Below are 22,082 nucleotides of genomic sequence, written 5' to 3'. Positions count from 1 at the left end.
TGAAAGATGGCTTGATAAAATATTGATACCCTACTACCCAGTAGGTACACGTTTGCCATTGATGGCACCCCAGTGGGGGTTTGATGCTGGGTATTGCGGGGTAATTTTCTCCAATATCATTTGTCAGTATTCCTTTCTTTCCAAGTGAACCTTCTTACTCCGACATACTCGAGTCGAGCTTTTTTTCTGCATCGTTAAGGAAGGTGCTACACGTTTTACAAGTGCCTGGAAGATTGTGACATTCCTGGTTTTATTTATTTACATGTTTTTGCTCCGTTTTCCCCCTGATTCCATAAACATCAGTCACATCAGTTGGATAAATGCAATGCAAACATCCTTGCCCTGCGAACGTTTGATTGACTCCTGGCTCTGACAAAGACAGACAGCAAGTTCAAATGATTCTTTATTGGGGATTGTGCTGTTTGATGTTCATCAACCGTTGAAATATTTATGGAGTCTTGAAAAATCAGGAACTATTAAAACTATCATGACAATAAACACAAAAATGACAAAATCTACAAAAGCGCCAAAAAAAAGGACAAAAATGACAAAAATGACAAAAATGACAAAAATGACAAAAATGACAAAAATGACAAAAATGACAAAAATGACAAAAATGACAAAAATGACAAAAATGACAAAAATGACAAAAATGACAAAAATGACAAAAATGACAAAAATGACAAAAATGACAAAAATGACAAAAATGACAAAAATGACAAAAATGACAAAAATGACAAAAATGACAAAAATGACAAAAATGACAAAAATGACAAAAATGACAAAAATGACAAAAATGACAAAAATGACAAAAATGACAAAAATGGCAAAAATGACGAAAATGACAAAAATGACAAAAATGACAAAAATAAAAAAAAAACACAAAAATGACAAAAATGACAAAAATGACAAAAATGACAAAAATGACAAAAATGACAAAAATGACAAAAATGACAAAAATGGCAAAAATGACAAAAATGACAAAAATGACAAAAATGACAAAAATGACAAATTGACAAAATGACAAAAATGACAAAAATGACAAAAATGACAAAAATGACAAAAATGACAAAAATGACAAAAATGACAAAAATGACAAAAATGACAAAAATGACAAAAATGACAAAAATGACAAAAATGACAAAAATGACAAAAATGACAAAAATGACAAAAATGACAAAAATGACAAAAATGACAAAAATGACAAAAATGACAAAAATGACAAAAATGACAAAAATGACAAAAATGACAAAAATGACAAAAATGACAAAAATGACAAAAATGACAAAAATGACAAAAATGACAAAAATGACAAAAATGACAAAAATGACAAAAATGACAAAAATGACAAAAATGACAAAAATGACAAAAATGACAAAAATGACAAAAATGACAAAAATGACAAAAATGACAAAAATGACAAAAATGACAAAAATGGCAAAAATGACAAAAATGACAAAAATGACAAAAATGACAAAAATGACAAAAATGACAAAAATGATAAAAATGACAAAAATGACAAAAATGACAAAAATGACAAAAATGACAAAAATGACAAAAATGACAAAAATGACAAAAATGACAAAAATGACAAAAATGACAAAAATGACAAAAATGACAAAAATGACAAAAATGACAAAAATGACAAAAATGACAAAAATGACAGAAATGACAAAAATGACAAAAATGACAAAAATGACAAAAATGACAAAAATGACAAAAATGACAAAAATGACAAAAATGACAAAAATGACAAAAATGACAAAAATGACAAAAATGACAAAAATGACAAAAATGACAAAAATGACAAAAATGACAAAAATGACAAAAAAGACAAAAATGACAAAAAAGACAAAAATGACAAAAATGACAAAAATGACAAAACTGAAAAAAATGAAAAAAATGACAAAAATGACAAAAATGACAAAAATGACAAAAATGACAAAAATGACAAAAATGACAAAAATGACAAAAATGACAAAAATGACAAAAATGACAAAAATGACAAAAATGACAAAAATGACAAAAATGACAAAAATGACAAAAATGACAAAAATGACAAAAATGACAAAAATGACAAAAATGACAAAAATGACAAAAATGACAAAAATGACAAAAATGACAAAAATGACAAAAATGACAAAAATGACAAAAATGACAAAAATGACAAAAATGACAAAAATGACAAAAATGACAAAAATGACAAAAATGACAAAAATGACAAAAATGACAAAAATGACAAAAATGACAAAAATGACAAAAATGACAAAAATGACAAAAATGACAAAAATGACAAAAATGACAAAAATGACAAAAATGACAAAAATGACAAAAATGACAAAAATGACAAAAATGACAAAAATGACAAAAATGACAAAAATGACAAAAATGACAAAAATGACAAAAATGACAAAAATGACAAAAATGACAAAAATGACAAAAATGACAAAAATGACAAAAATGACAAAAATGACAAAAATGACAAAAATGACAAAAATGACAAAAATGACAAAAATGACAAAAATGACAAAAATGACAAAAATGACAAAAATGACAAAAATGACAAAAATGGCAAAAATGACGAAAATGACAAAAATGACAAAAATGACAAAAATAAAAAAAAAACACAAAAATGACAAAAATGACAAAAATGACAAAAATGACAAAAATGACAAAAATGACAAAAATGACAAAAATGACAAAAATGGCAAAAATGACAAAAATGACAAAAATGACAAAAATGACAAAAATGACAAAAATGACAAAAATGACAAAATTGACAAAAATGACAAAAATGACAAAAATGACAAAAATGACAAAAATGACAAAAATGACAAAAATGACAAAAATGACAAAAATGACAAAAATGACAAAAATGACAAAAATGACAAAAATGACAAAAATGACAAAAATGACAAAAATGACAAAAATGACAAAAATGACAAAAATGACAAAAATGACAAAAATGACAAAAATGACAAAAATGACAAAAATGACAAAAATGACAAAAATGACAAAAATGACAAAAATGACAAAAATGACAAAAATGACAAAAATGACAAAAATGACAAAAATGACAAAAATGACAAAAATGACAAAAATGACAAAAATGACAAAAATGGCAAAAATGACAAAAATGACAAAAATGACAAAAATGACAAAAATGACAAAAATGACAAAAATGACAAAAATGACAAAAATGACAAAAATGACAAAAATGACAAAAATGACAAAAATGACAAAAATGACAAAAATGACAAAAATGACAAAAATGACAAAAATGACAAAAATGACAAAAATGACAAAAATGACAAAAATGACAAAAATGACAAAAATGACAAAAATGACAAAAATGACAAAAATGACAAAAATGACAAAAATGACAAAAATGACAAAAATGACAAAAATGACAAAAATGACAAAAATGACAAAAATGACAAAAATGACAAAAATGACAAAAATGACAAAAATGACAAAAATGACAAAAATGACAAAAATGACAAAAATGACAAAAATGACAAAAATGACAAAAAAGACAAAAATGACAAAAAAGACAAAAATGACAAAAATGACAAAAATGACAAAACTGAAAAAAATGAAAAAAATGACAAAAATGACAAAAATGACAAAAATGACAAAAATGACAAAAATGACAAAAATGACAAAAATGACAAAAATGACAAAAATGACAAAAATGACAAAAATGACAAAAATGACAAAAATGACAAAAATGACAAAAATGACAAAAATGACAAAAATGACAAAAATGACAAAAATGACAAAAATGACAAAAATGACAAAAATGACAAAAATGACAAAAATGACAAAAATGACAAAAATGACAAAAATGACAAAAATGACAAAAATGACAAAAATGACATAAATGTCAAAAATGACAAAAATGACAAAAATGACAAAAATGACAAAAATGACAAAAATGACAAAAATGACAAAAATGACAAAAATGACAAAAATGACAAAAATGACAAAAATGACAAAAATGACAAAAATGACAAAAATGACAAAAATGACAAAAATGACAAAAATGACAAAAATGACAAAAATGACAAAAATGACAAAAATGACAAAAATGACAAAAATGACAAAAATGACAAAAATGACAAAAATGACAAAAATGACAAAAATGACAAAAATGACAAAAATGACAAAAATGACAAAAATGACAAAAATGACAAAAATGACAAAAATGACAAAAATGACAAAAATGACAAAAATGACAAAAATGACAAAAATGACAAAAATGACAAAAATGACAAAAATGACAAAAATGACAAAAATGACAAAAATGACAAAAATGACAAAAATGACAAAAATGACAAAAATGACAAAAATGACAAAAATGACAAAAATGACAAAAATGACAAAAATGACAAAAATGACAAAAATGACAAAAATGACAAAAATGACAAAAATGACAAAAATGACAAGAATGACAAAAATGACAAAAATGACAAAAATGACAAAAATGACAAAAATGACAAAAATGACAAAAATGACAAAAATGACAAAAATGACAAAAATGACAAAAATGACAAAAATGACAAAAATGACAAAAATGACAAAAATGACAAAAATGACAAAAATGACAAAAATAACAAAAATGACAAAAATGACAAAAATGACAAAAATGACCAAAAAATGACAAAAATGACAAAAATGACAAAAATGACAAAAATGACAAAAATGACAAAAATGACAAAAATGACAAAAATGACAAAAATGACAAAAATGACAAAAATGACAAAAATGACAAAAATGACAAAAATGACAAAAATGACAAAAATGACAAAAATGACAAAAATAACAAAAATGACAAAAATAACAAAAATGACAAAAATAACAAAAATGACAAAAATGACATTTTCTTTTCATTTCTATCATTTTTGTCATTTTGGTCATTTTTGTCGTTTTGGTCATTTTTGTCATTTTTGTCATTTTTGTCATTTTTGTCATTTTTGTCATTTTTGTCATTTTTGTCATTTTTGTCATTTTTGTCATTTTTGTCATTTTTGTCATTTTTGTCATTTTTGTCATTTTTGTCATTTTTGTCATTTTTGTCATTTTTGTCATTTTTGTCATTTTTGTCATTTTTGTCATTTTTGTCATTTTTGTCATTTTTGTCATTTCTGTCATTTTTGTTATTTTTGTCATTTTTGTCACTTTTGTCATTTTTGTTATTTTCTTTGGAAGATTTCAGGAAGTTGAATGTAGTTTTTAGAAGTTTTCGTTGTTGTTTTGTTGTTTTCTCAAACAACGCAAAATTCATGAGAAGCAGTCAAATTTTCAAATTGATTTTAATTGACTTGGTTTCTAAGAAAATGAAAATTTTCATTTCGAAGAATACAAAAAAACTTCCCACAATGCTTGGATTGCGAAACGAACGAGTTGAGCTATTTATTGTTTGCACAAATATAATTAACATTTGCTTCTGCAAACTAACTTATCGTCGTTCGAGAGTCGCTCTTTTGCAGTGGAGTGCATTTTCGAAAGGATTTTATTAACTTTTTGCTCCTAGAAAAGTTTGATAATTGAATGTAACAAATCATTGTCAAAATTTTTCGTTCCTATTCTCCACTTTCGGAATCAAATTCTTTTTTCTCCGAATGTGCGCCTCTGGAAGCCTCGGAAAAAGTCAGGAAAATTCAAACTAGGAAATTTTCTGCGCTGTACGAAGCTTTGCGTCGGTTGACGTTTTATTGTTCATCTTTTGGTTCGTTGTTTTGCTGGTGAAAGTTCTTTTGTTCTGACACCCACCCCAGTTTGAAAGCTAGCAACCGGAAGTTGGAAGCTGGGGAAATTTGCTCTCAAACCAACTACAGAAACATTCTCCCATATTAACTTCGTTGTTTAACTTGATGGAAATGTCAATATGAATGGCGGCAGAAACGCATGAATGACACTAAGAGCACACCCACTCTAGTGAGCATTTTAATCAGGTGTAAGTGAGTAGTTCAGTTCATTCAACTTTAGTTGGAAAGTTACTCCAGATGGCACAGTGAGGTTAGTTTGAAATTTTCTGCCAAGTATTTATATACATATAATCGAGGAATCTCAACTTATGAAGACACATTTTGGTGGAAAGTGTGCCTCAAAACTTAACACCTAAATTTAATCTACAAAAAAAACTTTCCTCTAGAAATTTCGAAAATCTTCTAACCGGAAGTCTCGGTCAGCTCCACTTGACCGGGGGGATAATGAAATTTAATTCCCTGTCCTGATCTTAATTAATATCAATTGTCGGGCAAGCTTTCTTTCTGAAAACTTCCTCCGTTCGATGATGATGATGACGGTACTAGCAGTGGTGCTCAAACAGGAAATGCGAAAGACCAACCGAAGACTGAAACGACGTAGTCAAAGCGTTTGAAAGTTTTCGCCGACACACCGTAAAATCGTTCTCTATTCATTAAAACTCCTTACCTACCTTCTGAAGGAAGCTGGGTTGTGCTCGTGATGCAGTTTTAGCTGGGCAGGAAGCGAAAGTGGGAGAGCATTTAGGTGGCTACAGGACAAGACTTTGCACCGGAAACGTTTGACAACAACGATAGAACTTGGGTAATAGTAGTTAGTTACCCCGAAGAAGATTTGAAAGTTTGCTGTGTGCGAGCTCTTTGGGGTTGGGGTTTGTCGGTGAGTTTGAACAGTTGTTGGGGTCAGTTTTTGAGCCATAATTTAATGAATCAAATTGTCTCGATGGTGAAATTTCGCTTAAGGGGTTTCTGAAAAGCAACTATTCATGGTGGATTTAACTTTTCAGTCGAATGAGCTCGTTATCTTAAACTTGTTAAAAAAAATATTACAAATATTTCTTAAAATTTCTTTAAAAAAAAATTTGGTATGTGATGGTAATGCTTCTAGACAAATTCTACCCGCTCATTTTCACCATCTTTCATTTCTTCTAACCTTCTATCCATCTATATAAAAATTTCCTAATCTTTAGATGTCCCTACTAAAAAGGACATCACTTTTCACCGCTAGGCCGATAAATCAAAGTAACAAAACAAAAATTACGGTGGTTAATCTCTTCATAAAATTAAAATCTTTTTCCAAAAGATATGCAACCTTTTATTGGGTGTACATTTGTACATAAGAAATTATTTTAAAATCGATACAAAAATGTTCAAATAGAAACATCACTTTCAATCTTCTCATCTTTTCCTTGCCCCACGATCCAAACCGTTTATAAGATTCACCCGTTTAAACTTAAGCATAGCTGATGACCTCTTCTCAGTGAGTGCCAAGAATTTCCGTACTAATGGCTTGTTTCGGGCAAACTGCTGCTGCTGCTGATGCTGTTTGGGTGATGATTCTAATGATGGTTTCCGATGTCAGTTTCTCAAACTTCTTCCCAATTCTCATCCCCCTTCACAAACACAAAACTTGAACCCAAAATTCGACTGGAAAAGTTTTTCTATTAGTTGGGAACGCGGAAAATTGAACCCACTCAAAAATGGCAAAATTCATAGTGGGTGGGTTGTTGGTTTGGTTCGAAAAATTTGCCTCCAGGGTGATTAGATTGAACCATTTTGTGGCTACACAATAACTGAACAGAACTTAGCTTTGGGCGCGGGTTTTTCGCGAAACAAAGACTCGTTAAGATTATTTCTCAAATGGCCGGTTGTGCTGACTGTGTGCCCATTAACTTAAGTTGAGTTTATTGGTGCCAATGTTTCTGGTGGTTTCTGGTTCGCTTGAATTGTTTAGCCTGAAAAATTGTTAAACGTTAGTTGAAGTTATCGCGAAAATAATAGATGCAGGTTATTGATTTCGATGTTTCTAAATTTTAACGTTTCGGGATTTTGTAATTATATGAAACTAATATATCTCGTTTCATTTTCGTTTCAGGTTGGTAAATGCTGTACTCTCCAGATCGTTTAAGCGTATGTAATTCTTGAATATTTTAGAAAACTTATTTATGAACTTATGATTTCTTTGACAGAAAACATTCAGACGTTTCTTAAGTTAAAGGTTTTTAAGATTTTTCACTACAAATAATACTTTTTAACATATACATGGATAAGTTGAACCAATGAGGATCATTGGTCGACAGATCATTCGACGGAGTGCAAAGTCCAAAAAAAAAAATTCCGACTCCTTTCAGTACTTTAGATTTTTGCTTCCTGAAGAGGAATTCAGACTAAATATCACGGCATATTCTAGTGCACTACGAACCAAGGCAAGCCAAATCGATTTAAGGCAATGAAAATCCCCAAAATCAGCAGTTTTTCTCAGGATAAAACCTAAAATGGCAAAGGCTTTTTCTATGTGATTCGTAAAAGCCAGTTTCTGATCAAATCTACGCCCAAATCTTAGATTGTAACAACTCTTTTCAAAAAGTTATACATTTGCACATGCTCGTGCTAGCTAACATCCCGTGACATCCACACCAGTCAGTCCAGAGGTGTCGAGGTGTCAGCTTGGAAGGCTGCACAACACACTAGTGAACCAAAAATACTGTAGATTTTTAGATCGTTTGCCTAAAATAAAGCTTAGTTCTTTTAGAAATGGGACACTTTCATTTGCTAATAGCTCGTTAACTAGTTATTGGATATTAAAAATTTGAACAGCATTTTGTTGCCTGTAAAAAATACTATTCGACCTATTTTTTTCAAAATTTAAAATTTACGCGTTTTTGAGATATGTACGATGCTTGAGAAAAAGAAAAAAAAATTTTTGCACAGATTCCTTTAAAATTCGTCATTATCAAATTGATAGCTGAAAAAACCGTTGATTATTCAAAGAATTACTGAGTTTATGTGGTGGATAAGTATGCAAACACTGTCAATAATGTCCACAAAGTTCAAATCAAGCATTGGAGTGAAGCAGATGATCGGCAACAACGGTTAAGGATCATCAAGGAATGCAAGTCTCATACCAGCATTTTTAATTTTCAATAAACGAAAAGCTAAGGGTAGATCGCTGAAATGTCCAAAACAATTTTCTCCGATAAGCTGAAAGTGTTGCCTAGTGATGACTCATTGAAATCCAACCTCAAACAGCCATTTTTTGATAGTTCCAAAGCTCTTAAGCTGTAATACCGGTACCGAAAAAAAAACGTTCAAAAATGTGATAAAAAATAACCAAATTTGTTCATTTCGAAACAACTGTATCCACTAAAATGCTTCCAGTTTCCAGTTTCCAGAGAAGTATTGGACCAAAAAGTATCAGAAATTGAAGAAGGAAGGTGAAGCCACCTAAAATATAGATTTTACAAAGTATAAGTTGGAGAAACTGATCAATACCATGACAGAAAAAAGTGTGCGCCGGCCAATGGGAGACACCAAGAATAAAGTAGAAATTTCTTTTACAAAAAACGGTAAATATTTTTTTTCAAATTTTTTCATGAAATATCATAACATTGCCTACTTTTCCTTCATAGAAAGTATTTCGTTCAAACGAATGGTTTTTGAGATACAGGCATTTGTAACTGTCCCATTTCTAAAAGAACTAAGCTTTAACTTTGAAGAATTCAGAATCCAAGCTAGGTCGTTTACATACATTACAAAGATGAGTGGGCCTAGGTGACTTCCCTAGGGGATTCCGGATGGAACGTAATACGGCTGGAGCGCGATTTCTCCTAAGTTCACAAATGCTTGGCATTTCTTCAAGTTAGGTTGCACTCTAACCACGTTGTAGCTCACGACGGAAATCCATGGCGTTCGATTTACCGGATTCTGAGTTCGTGCGGTACTTTTTCGAATACTATAGGAAAGTCCACATAAAAAGCATCAACTTGTTGTTTTTTGTTTATAGCTGTATGCAGTGTATTAGAAAAGCTCGTCAAATTTGAGGCGGTCGATATTTCCCCGTTTTCAAAAGTGACGGAAATTATCAGCGAAACATGAGATAGCAAAGAAAGAAAGAACAGCCGTAAATATCATGAATATTTCGAAAAAGATACAACGGCTCACCGACAGGACTTGAACCCGAAATTTCCGCTTCAGTGCAAAGACGCGTTTTTTAAATTACACCACGGTGAACGTGACGAAATAGCATGACGACTGCTGGATCCCCCATCGATACACTCTATGTATAGCTCGCATGTGTTCTTTGCCCACTATTGACCTCCCTGTTGATTCTCTATCACCACCTATTGACACGGTATTTTTGCTGAGCACGCACATGGTTGATAGCTTCTGGTTTGTCGTTACTTACCATCATATACAGGGTTGCCAATATGCCTGATTTTTCAGGATTTGGCTGATTTTTTGAAGGCACATCTTGACAACATGATAGGCCTCTTTTTTCCCTGATTTTTGAAAATAGGCCTGATTTTCTCTGATATATATATTTCCACGAAAAATAACATGTTTCAATAAGAGGACTGATAACCATATGAGCATGGACTGATTCGATTTGGGGTCATTCCCGAATGTATCAAACCGTGAGCTCTAATAAAATGTGCTTTGGTCTAAACTCATCCAAAATTTTTAGCAAAAATTTAAAGTAGAGAGTAAATTTTAGCTTTTAGCTTTGAATATGAACATTTAACTTTTTTTCTGGAAAACGAACGTGATTTTTTTTAAACTAGCCAAGTCAAGTCAATTCATCGTTTTTGTGTTCGGTTATAACTGTGAAGTTACGGTCATTGACAGTTTTTTAGAAATTCGAAAATGACCCCAAATCGACTTAGGTCTACCAAATATACCGAAGCTTCTAGAAACCGATTTAATACACTCGATGAATGATCGAAGATTCTCTTACAGATTCTTAACTGATTTAATATAGGTACGTCATAACAAGGAATTCGAAATTCGAAATTTTAAGTCAGAATATCTGTCTTTTAATCTATGAACTTCAAGTGCGGAGATATGACCATTCATTTAAAGCTTCTGATAACATATTTGATTAGACTTTGTTCAACTTACGCACTTGAAATTCCATGATCGCTGACGTGGCTAAGCAAAACAAGTTCTGCCTCGCCTATGGTTGCTACTCCGTGATTGATCGAGACCATCAGTTTTGTGCAAGGGCCAAAAGAATGATGCTTGGGAATAGCAGTTCATTCACAATGCACAAAACCCATGCTTTCCCTTTGAAATTGATCAATAATGGCGCCGGCCACGTCCTAGTAGCCAATGAGGAATGAAGGAAAGATTGTTAGTAGGATAGTAGGATATATAGCATCAATCAACAACCTTTTGTCCTTATATATTCTTAAAACTTATTTTGAAAATTGCAGAAACAAATATTATAAAGAAGTTAATATCACCAACTATATAGAAACCGACTAGGTATTCGTCTGCGAATCTAAATATATCTAAATATCCAAGGAAAGAGTTGTGTTAGTAGGAAAAAGGTTATATATCTGGATCCATTTTTTTAAATGGTGCGATCGAGTTTTCCTACACCTCCTATGCTTCTATATTTTTCATAATGAAACTCCTATTTCTATCTTTGAGGCAATGATAAGAAGTTTAATAGTGAAGTAAAATATGTGTTAAAATTCACTTATAACTAACTCTTGAATTCTTATTCCTGATCCACTAATGTATTTAAAAAAACGACCTTTCAAGGTAAAATTAATTGTATCAAACTTCGAAGAACATTTATAAAGAGATATTTAAAATATTTCATTTTTGTTGATGGATGAAGTGAACCTTGTTTTTTCTTTTAAATTTTTAACTTGTTATGTGATAACTGAATAAGATCGTTTTTTGAAACACAACACAACAATGCAATTCAATTCTTTGCCTCATGTTGATTTCACGATTGCACGGGGAAAACAAATCAACCGAAAAAGTTGTGTATTCATAGTATTCAAGCGAGATATGTATGCACTCTCAATTAGCGGATTAATACATACTTTTAACATCATTTAATTTAAATTATTTTTTTCAATAAAAAAGATTTATTCGAATAACATCAGATTTTCTGGAAGTATAACGTCCCATTTTCACCACTTTTCCCAGGTTCGTGAACCAACATAAAAAAGTCAGTCCTTTTCAATACTTTTGCAGCAGAAACGGTATGACTTTATGTTAAGCCGATGAATTATGCCGATAATTGACTAAGATTTTTTTTTTCAAAATTAGATCCTTATAATGCACATACATATCATTTTTGCAAATCAACTAACAGTTCAAACTTACATTTACCTACGATATTTTACGAACTTCCGTGAAATAATCGAAATTATTCTTTTCAAAGTAGTTACAATGTTCACATTCATTTATAAAAAATGCAGCTATAATACAGAAAAATAAGAAATGGTTTAAAAGCGTGAGGATCCTGAAAAGAAACATCAAGGAGTTGAGATATTCTAAGACGATCAAAAAATGAATAAAATAATCATCAAAAATATTTAAATTGAGAAAGAAATGTTAAACTAAAGATATGCTGATAATTCATTACGAAAAGATGAAAAAAAAATGACGGCTCAAGATTATTTTTATTTTCTGAAATAATCAAATAAAATAAGCATTTCGGTGGCACTCCCGTTAATATAAGTTTTTAAAGATTTCTTAAGAAAACTGTTTTGAAACTTATTGAAATTAATAAGTGAATCGTCAGATATTAGAAATGTTATTGAATTGTTATGTCCTGATATTATGAATTGATATATCTAAACAATCAATATTATTTAAATTTGAAATTTAACACATATGGCATACCTATGGCAGTATTAGAAACTGAAAGGAAACAAAAGCGAGATTAAAAAAATAGGTTCTAATACAATAAGTCAACAATATGATGATCAAGCTTTTGACTCAATATTATTAAAACTAAATTTTAACCAAGAGACAGATTTTTTTTAAATTAAGCTACTTTTCATTGAAGCAATTAACAACTTCAAAACCTTATCGATCATATGAATAAGAATTTTGCTTCGAATTGAGTGAAGAGCGAATGCGCCACATCTCTGTTTCGAGAATGCCGAATATATACAGTAAAAATATACCATTGTTAACTATCCATTCACTTTTGAAGACTATGATTTCACGCAATGTATTCCCGATAGCACTGGAGATCAGGGACCCAAAAAATAAATATAATTCAAGCTGCGACAATCTATTATAAAATAGAACAAATATTTAGCTTCATTCCACGATCCGCTCCTTCGGATGTGTTTGGAAATTGGAAGTCGTTAACCATAGTTTTCAGAATATGTTGGCACTGTAGCTCTTGCTGTTTCCCGCTTTGTTCTGATTTTCGTCCTTTTCATTGACCTGAACGAATAGTAACGGCGTAACATCCCGTTTTCTGCCACTGTGGATCAATTACTATGTAGGATGGTCACTCTTTTGTGTTGAGAGCCTACTTGGTTGAATGATTCAACTGAATCAAATCAATCGAAAGGTTTTTTTAATTCAACCACGGTAAATGAAAAGTTCAGATACCGGTATTTCGATAGCAACTTACTATCTTCTACAGTGAGCGTTTTCAGATAATCCAAATCGATCACAATTGTAACCTGACCTTTATACATGACCAGAGATGCGTAAACTCGCCTCGGAAAGAATCATTCGGCTGATTTCTTCCGAGTTTAACTTGCTATTTGCAGATTGATTTCATCTTTGTTCCAATCATCACATCAATGTGCACAAAACGAAGAAAACAGTTTTGCATTGATGTTTTCCATGCCTCGCAGGAATGAAATCACAACAACGAAGCTGACCGTACACGAATGCACACGAGCGATCGTTGCCCGACGGACCGAGTTAACATTCCTCGCACCCTTCTCTCGCTCGTTTCCTGTTCCCTTGTATCTATCACTTTTAGCCACGCCCCTATGCGTTGTCCGATTGATGTGTTCGGCTGCCGAACTAAAACGATTTTTTCAGAACTGTACGTTCGTTTCGCTGATGTTTCGCCCGATTGCTGTTTACTCCTGCCGAGTTTACCCGAAGCTTCCTTCCTGATGCTTTCCGAATTGAACTATCGATAGCATCATTGCAGTTTGATTTTAACGAAATAAAATCGTTCTGCAAAGAAGGGCAAAGTGCGAGTATGAAAACTCGCGATTTTGACATCTCTTTACATGACTTGACGAGAAGAAATGACTTGACAAGAATTAGTATCAGTTTACGATACAAATTTTAATTTAATTTTTTTTTATTAGAGAGGCTTGCTTGGTAGATTCGCCTCTATGGTTACGATACAAATAGTATTCCATTTTATTTTATATCACCAGCTCATTATAATCGGTAGCATGGGGTGACTACACACATCTTGCATTGGCTTATATAACCAGAGCTGAATAATCACAAATTAGTTCTTATGGATGACATTCTTATTTCAAGTGCTCCTACTGAAGAAATGTGTGGTAACATAATGCACTCAGTGACAAGTCAATGTAATTATGGTGGAGAACGTCCAAAACAGAAAAACAATTTCTCTCGGTGCAGAGAGCTCACCTGAACTAGAAGGATGATTCAGAGTTTGAACAGTACAATGATGGATATACTTCTTGGAAGCTAGGATTAGAAAAATTAAACAACAAGAAATCTCACCATAATCCATCGGAAATCTGGAGTATGTTAGGCACACACTTCTTTTTCTCAGCGTGTGATCTTCAACGCGTTGTTCTTGACGAAGTTGTCGAAATTTCCATTTTCTTCATTTTTATTACTAATAACCACAGCAGGCCGCAACATCCTTTGGCTGTCACAGGTAAAAACAACACTTTTTTGTGATGGCCGCAAAACTCACTTCCCTCAATCTTTTTTAATTAATCGTTTTATTTTCCAAATAAAAAGCGACACTCCATTCTTTCAATCAAACCATTCTCGCCAACAACATACACACATATGGAACGATATCTAGTTTAAATTAAATATTTTCAATTCCGGGGGACCAATTCCTGCATAGTAGCACAGAAACACCATAATAACCCACGCCTTCCCAGCTGGCTATTGAAAAAAATCAGCAAAACATGCCAAATTTCAACATCGCACCACAACCTATACAATACGTGTTCGGGCCATCCCGAAACAATTTTTTTTATCAAATATTTTCTATTATTTCATAATTTTCACTTTTAAAACTTGAAAATTTCGTGGGCGGAGAAAAGATGCGAGTGCTGCTATCAAGTCAACGCCTACTCCTCCGTATGTCAAGAATCCTTTTTTACACTAAGTTAATTTGAAATGGTGAAGAATCCTGATTGATAATATTATTTAGAGCAAGTTCACTGGTGTTGGGAAAAAGTGGTCGAAATTTTGACACTTACGGTACATTTTGAAAATTTTGCCATGTAAAAACATTTTCAACATCTGTGGCCTTCTAGTATTTTTTACAACACGTGTTGTATTTTCGCATGCTGTGATGCAAAAATAGCAATATTTCTATCACATACGGCTGAAATAGAAACAGTGTTGTAAAAAAATACAACGCCCCAAGATCTTGAAAACATTTTTGCATGGTAAAATTTTCAAAATGTCAAAATTTCTACCACTTTTTCCCAACACCAGTGAACTTGCTCTTACTATGCAAGTTAGAAAAACTTTCATTAAGGACTTGTTCAATGAAAATACACTGGCACTTAACCATGCACATAAACAAGTTTCTTTATTCATACTTACTTGTTTTAGGAAACTTTTTGTACTTATATGCTCCACATGAAAGAATATATAGTTTTTAGTTTATGTGACTATTAATCCACATTTTTTTGTGCCTCATACAGAAATATTAGTGAAGTAACGCTGATAACTGTTCAGTGTTTGTGTCTACTTTATTTGCTCATAACCTTTCAAAAATTCATATTCTTACTCAAAATGTACTTCCTTATAAAATATCTTTTAATTTTTTTTCATGCGTTACTGGAACACTTCAAAATCCAATCCGACAGCCGTTCTCTTCCTTCAAAGTCGACCTGGTAATAGGCGTATCTTTGCAGCACCACCGTATCAGCATTATCGATCCGCTCTGTGATCAGGTAGTCCCTTGTCCTTTTATGCCAGTACACATTGAATTCAGAAGTAATCTTCAGGGTATTATTCCTATAGTTCGGCTCAATCAACCAGCGGGAATCGGTTTCTGACTTAAACCCCGGCAAGGGAACCTGTTTGACTCCCACGTAGCTGGTGTAGGAAACAATTCCGGGCGTAAATGAATCAATTGCCGAAAGCGCGGTTCCATCGGCAGTTTTCAATTCAACATATCTTTTATCCGGAGTTGGCACTATTTGGAACGTAGTACAATCGGCTGTTTTGCCCGTTACAACAATTTTTTGAAGATTTCCAACTTGCTTTTTTTGGAACACATCCTTGAATTGTTTTACCACTTGGTTGGATATTTGAATACATTTGTTGGATTTTTTTTGGAAAATTTGTATCGCTTTTGTGCAATTTTCAATGACTCGTAAACTTTCGGGCAGTTTTGGTTTTATCATTTCTACGATAGTTTTCATTTCTTCAGATTTGGTATAACTATCGTCCATACCGATTGACATAATCGTCATCAGCGTGTAGGAAATCTTTTGATCCAGCAAAATAAGCGCCCCTCTATGCTGATTGATTCCGTGGGTCATTCCTAGCAGCTTGACGTAATTTCTTATCATATCAAACTTTGCCATGCTATCCGTCAACTCAAGAAATTTGCGCTTCAGAAAAGAATCCAAATGAACGATTTGTTTCGGATGGAATGATTCGAAATGTACCTTCAAATCCTGCAACATTCCTTCTGAAAGCTGATCGATCCATTTCTTATAGGAACCGGATGCCATGGATGCGAATACGTGCGAGCTTTGGTTCATCTGGTTTAACTTTTCGTCGGTGATTTGAGATCCATCAACGACCAGGTCGAGCAATCGATAAACCATTGTTTCAATTAGTACCAAATCCTTCTCTTTGATGTTCATGTCGACAAATGAGATGTTGAGAAGAGTTATGAATGCTTCTACTCGATCGTCCAAATCCGGATATTCAGCAGCAAAAAGGATAAGATTGACAAAGTTGGAAGTTTTATGGTGCTCAACCATGGTGTGAATAATGTTCATGAGGTAACGAGAAGTCATTTTCTTCATATGGTGGATGGCGTTATCCAAATTATTGGAAGACAAATATTCGATGCACAGCTCTTTTCTGACTTCATCTGCTTTGGATTTTACGAAACGCAGTTTGTTTTCCAGTTTACCTGCTGTTTCATCCAATTCTCCAATTTGCTCTTCTAGTTCATCGATAATTTTCCGTTGATCAGCTTCGATGTGTTCTTTTAATTGAGCAATTTCGCCTTCCAGGGTGCTCACTTGATTCTTATAGCCTTTAACCATTTCCTTCAGCTGTTCGTCACTAGTATATCCTTTGTTCATGAGCTTGTAATGCTGCGTCATCGATCGCAATCTCAAGTTGATTTGTTTAAGCAGTTTGCGGCATTCAGAGTCACTATTTTGATCTTCGATTCTACTGTAAATGGTTTTATCCATGTTTTCCAGGATATCCTGCAGCTTGGCCAGCTCTGTGATTGATATGTCGCAATTTTTCCCAGCACTCACTGAAGATAAAATTACCAAGATTGAGCAAACTATTGTTACCCACTTCATTTTCTGACATAACAAGGTCTTCCGCAATCTTCCACGTGAATAACTTCACCTTCAGGGTTGCGCGCTATAAAAGGTTCTCGTTGATGTTTGCTGCCAGAAACTGCAAACAAAGATTGTTCAAACAGTAGATATATTTTGTAAATAAACCGAGTTTGTTTGGGTTCCTTGAGTGCGTCATTGTTGCAACTTTGTCTTTGAAATTTTTTTTTATAGACTTCTTTATCTAGCTTTTACACATGTCAAAAATACTTATAATGTTATTCATTTGTCTTTATTATTTTTCATATTGACTCTCTGTTGTTAAATATTTTTTCGATTTGTTTTAACATTTTATCGATTTAGATTAGGGTTACCATATCCTTCAACGCCAAAAAGAGATTTTGATTTGAAATTCGTTTATTTGGAAGGGTGCCGTGCGCTATACCGATTAAACACCCTTCCGCCAAAAAGAGAACGTTGAAATCATATTTCCAAATATTTAGGAGAAACAGAAGGAACCAGGAAATTTAAGGCCATTCAAATAGTGACAATTAGTTGCTAGGTAGCTGTGTGTTCTTCAGATTTTTAGTGAAAAAACGAAGGGTCGTTGGATTGTTCGAAGAAATAGAGATAAGAACATCGCAAACATAAGAAAATGTTGCATTGCAAAAAGAGTTCAAATTGCTGTTGTGCTCTTTGCCAACTCTTTGGGCGCTAATTGCATATTCAAAGACGCTGATACCCTTCCCAATTTATCTCGACGCCAGGGAGAAGCTTTTCTTAAAAGCGGTTTTAAAACTTTCGAAGCTGCTGTATATAACTTATAGAAAAGTACTTCTGATCAAAGAGCAAACTTGTTTTAAACGAAAAATTTACATTTTAATCGATTTGTGATGCTTTCCATTTTAATTTATCGTCTTGAAAATTCAACAAAGTAGTAAAACCTGAAGTACCGTGCCATGAATGCATGAAGTTGTTGAAATAGGTGCATGCTGTTTTAGTTGCTTTGAAAGAGTTATGAATGCTCTGTTTAAACTTTAATAAAACACAAGCATAGAAGTTTGCTTCATGCTTTCTTTTGCATGTTTTGTAATAGCACTCATTGCTAGATTATTAAACCGCCATAAAACTTAGTATCAGTTCTTCTTTTGAATCTCTGTCTTCTCAACATACTTGGGAAAATTTTTAAGGACACCTGTTTTTTATCATACAAATCGGAGTTTGGCAGCACGGCCTGCTGGTGTGCCGGAAAACTTTTACGTGCCAGAAAATTTCCGAAATTTGTTCGAAAGGTGGATAAGATCTGGCTATTTTTACTGAAAGTTCAGTTTTTTAAGATTAGTACCAAAAGTGAAGTGAAGAATCTACAAAAGTGTAAAGCCTATTATTCAGGTATTAAAAGTGAAGTGACTGAAGCGAAAGGGCCGGTACTACGCCCTCCGGATCAACCCAGGAGTATTTTTCAACCAGACGGGCGTTCGATTTCGGAGATGAGCTCCATCTACCCATAAGCTAAGTGGATTTTTTTTAAATTTAATTTAATTTTTTTACAGTTCTCAGTTTGCGAGAGAATTGATAAATATTCCCATTGTTTGAAAATGAAAATAATTTTAATTTTTTTTTGCGCACCCCTAGTGAAATGTCAAAGCATGAGCGGAGTCACTCACGAACTCACCGTTCACCAATTCACCGTCTCTGTTTATTGGGAGAGACGTAAACAAAGCATAATTGAATACAGTCAGTTTACCTACCAACCAACAGCAGTGTCGACGCGTTTCTAATCGATCCGAAACACCAAGTCCGGGCAAATTGAAAGCTTCCCCCACGGTCGAAAACGGGAATAAAGTGCATTCGAAGTGTAGTGTGACCGATCCCCTCCCAGTGATTAGAGTTTTACAGTCCACAAGGTTTAATTTGAGGGTTGATCGAGAACATTTTGGTCCATTCGAACCGAATCGAATCAGTGTTTTTTTCTTGGACTGTTCGGAAATTTTGTGCTGGTGGTTCAGTGATTGGTTTTTGGGTTTGCGTCGGCATTTTGCTGAAAAGAAGCAACAGCGCCATTGTGTTTTGGTTTGCGGTACGATCGCCTTCCAGTGGATCTCAACGAGATTTGAATACGAAACAAAAGCTTTAAAATTGGAATAATTTCACGGGTTTTGGCCCGAGTTTGGTCAACATCGGAATTGGATTGGAAAACAGATAAGTACAGTGCATGTTGGTGGTTGCTTGCCACCAGTATAAATAGGATTGTGGTTCAAATAAATTTTAAAGTTTGAGTATATTAGGGTAGTTGAGCTATTGTTGATCAACCACGATCATTGATCTTTTTGAATTTGATTTACATAGTTTACTGATTATTAAATTAGTTCGAATTCGAGTTTGTGTACCGACTTTTGCATTGGTTTCTGATTATCGTTTGGTTTACTGATTTTTAATCAGTTTTTGCTTTTGTTGATTATTTTGGATAGTTTCTGTCAATTGACTGGTTTTCGTTCGTTTTTTTAATCGCGTTTATGAAACATTGAGCAGTTTTAGACGACAGTGCTGGTTTGATTATCGACAAGTTGTGCCGGTTTGAAACAAAGTTTGAAGAGTGAGTTGCAGTTACGTGTCTGATATTGTTGGAAAATTTCTAGTGAGCTGAATTTAAGTCTGTGTGATACTGATACGAAGTTTTTGGGTTTCGATCAGCGTTTTTTAGTTTGTTTTGTTCGAAAATGGAGGATTCGGGTTTGCTGAAAAAACAAGAGCGTCAACTGAAAGCATCCTTCAAAGGAGTTTCTAAGTTCGTTCGAGACTACAATGCTGATCAACATGAGAACCAAATTGATGTTCGTTTGGGTCTTCTGGAGTCTGCCATGAAAAAGTATTACGTGGTAAGATAAAAATTGGAAGTTTTGTTGGATGACGCAGATCTGGAAGACTCTTAAGCTGATGTAAAGGAACCCAAGCAGACAAGAGGCGGCGTTTAAAGATGCTTGCGGCCGAACGGGAAGCGAAGTTTGATGAAGAAACGCTGGAGATTGAGGCGCAATATTGTAGTGTTAAGGCTTCCCTCATAGCGTTGCGTCCCAAAAAATCGGAATCATTGTGTTCATCTAACTCTGCAGAAAGGTCTGAAACAATGTCTCGAGTGAAGCTTCCGGACATCAAGCTACCAATCTTTAGTGGAAAATTGCGAGATTGGATTCCATTTCGGCACATGTTTACCAGCTGAATCCACAATAACGAACAGCTTTCTGATGTGAATAAGTTTACGTATCTACGGCCAGCTTTAAGTGGAGAAGCTTTGCTAGAAATAAGCTCAATCCAAATATTTTCAGACAATTACCATGTAGCCTGCGACATTTTGGAAAAACGATACGAAAATAAGAAGTTAATCGTTAAGGCATATCTGGATGCCCTGTTTGCCATCGAACCCTTGAGGAGCGAAAATGGCGAATCGTTGAATCATCTTATCAGTGATTTTGACAAAAACGTTCAGATGATGGGAAAAATTGGTGAGGATACGGAGAGGTGGTCGACGATTTTAGCGTACATGGTTTGTTCGCGTTTGGATTCCGTCACCCTTCGACAATGGAAGAGCCACCATAACTCGAAGGAAGTTCCATCGTACAAAGTTGTCATGAACTTTTTGCGAGATCAGGCATTGGTGTTGCAATCAATTGTGCCTAAAAGGTCGGAAGACAACGAAGCTCGTCGTCAGCGCACTACTGTGCATACAACTTCGAGGTATCAATATAATTGTGTGTTTTGTGGAAAATCGTATCACCCAGCAACAGCGTGTAACAAATTGAAGATGACATTGCATCTACTGTTTTGGATCTGAACATTTTGAAGATCAGTGTACTAAAAGTTCCTGCAGAGAGGGTGTAACAAAAATCATCATTCCATGTTGCACAACAAGTTGTTTAGTCAAGGCTCCGTTTCACAAAACCAGTCGACAGTCAATAATCAACCTAGTAAAAGCAATCGTTTAGTTTCTTCGGGGCGAAATCAAAATCAGATGTTTGTTAGATCAAATCAACAAGGTCAAGATTCAATTTTGAGCTCGTTTGCACAACAAAATGTAACCAACTCCTACCCAATTATGCAGACACATACTCAACACTTTCAACCACAATTAACAACAGAAAACTCTCACACGTTTAATGCAATACATGTATTTTGTGTATTTTGTGTATTTTGTTATATGACCATAGATTTTGTGAGAAAGCTGAAGTTCAGAGCGATTTCTGACTTTTTAAAAGTTCAGGGAATTGGAAACGCGTCTGTTACGTCAAAAAGGTCTGTTGAAGCAAGAATTCTGCCACGTTTACCCGAAATTTCTTAATTTTGTGAAGATATAAAGTTTCACGTTTTGCAAAAAATCACCAGTGCGCAGCCTGTGAAACAAGTGTCACTGCAGCGTTGCAGGATTCCGTCAAATATGGTTTTGGCTGATCCTGAGTTTTGGAGTCCAGGTCACATCGACATGATTATTGGTGCAGAATACTTTTTTGATCTGCTACGATCTGGAAAAATGAAGCTTTCGGAAGATGGTCCTACGCTTCAGGAAACCGTTTTTGGCTGAGTTGTTTCTGGAAAAACTCCAGCAAGT

The 22,082-nt window shown here is 33.5% G+C and overlaps 2 protein-coding genes across 2 annotated transcripts in view; one reads left to right on the top strand and one right to left on the bottom strand.

Moving 5' to 3' along the window:
• The window catches only part of LOC129745758 (5-hydroxytryptamine receptor 1-like), a 197,029-nt gene that overhangs the window by 151,247 nt on the left and 23,700 nt on the right, over nucleotides 1-22,082 (top strand). The window lies entirely within an intron of this gene.
• On the bottom strand, nucleotides 15,770-17,510 carry LOC129738337 (uncharacterized). The gene is made up of 2 exons (XM_055729522.1): nucleotides 17,468-17,510; nucleotides 15,770-17,415 (listed from the first exon to the last, which is right to left on the bottom strand). The coding sequence occupies exons 1-2, from the start codon at nucleotides 17,508-17,510 to the stop codon at nucleotides 15,770-15,772; spliced, it is 1,689 nt and encodes a 562-aa protein (XP_055585497.1).

Source organism: Uranotaenia lowii, chromosome 1 (assembly GCF_029784155.1).
Source record: "Uranotaenia lowii strain MFRU-FL chromosome 1, ASM2978415v1, whole genome shotgun sequence".
Taxonomy (NCBI): Eukaryota; Metazoa; Arthropoda; class Insecta; order Diptera; family Culicidae; genus Uranotaenia; species Uranotaenia lowii.
The sequence above is the reverse complement of the archived record's forward strand: the minus strand, read 5'-3'. Positions and strand labels throughout refer to the sequence as shown.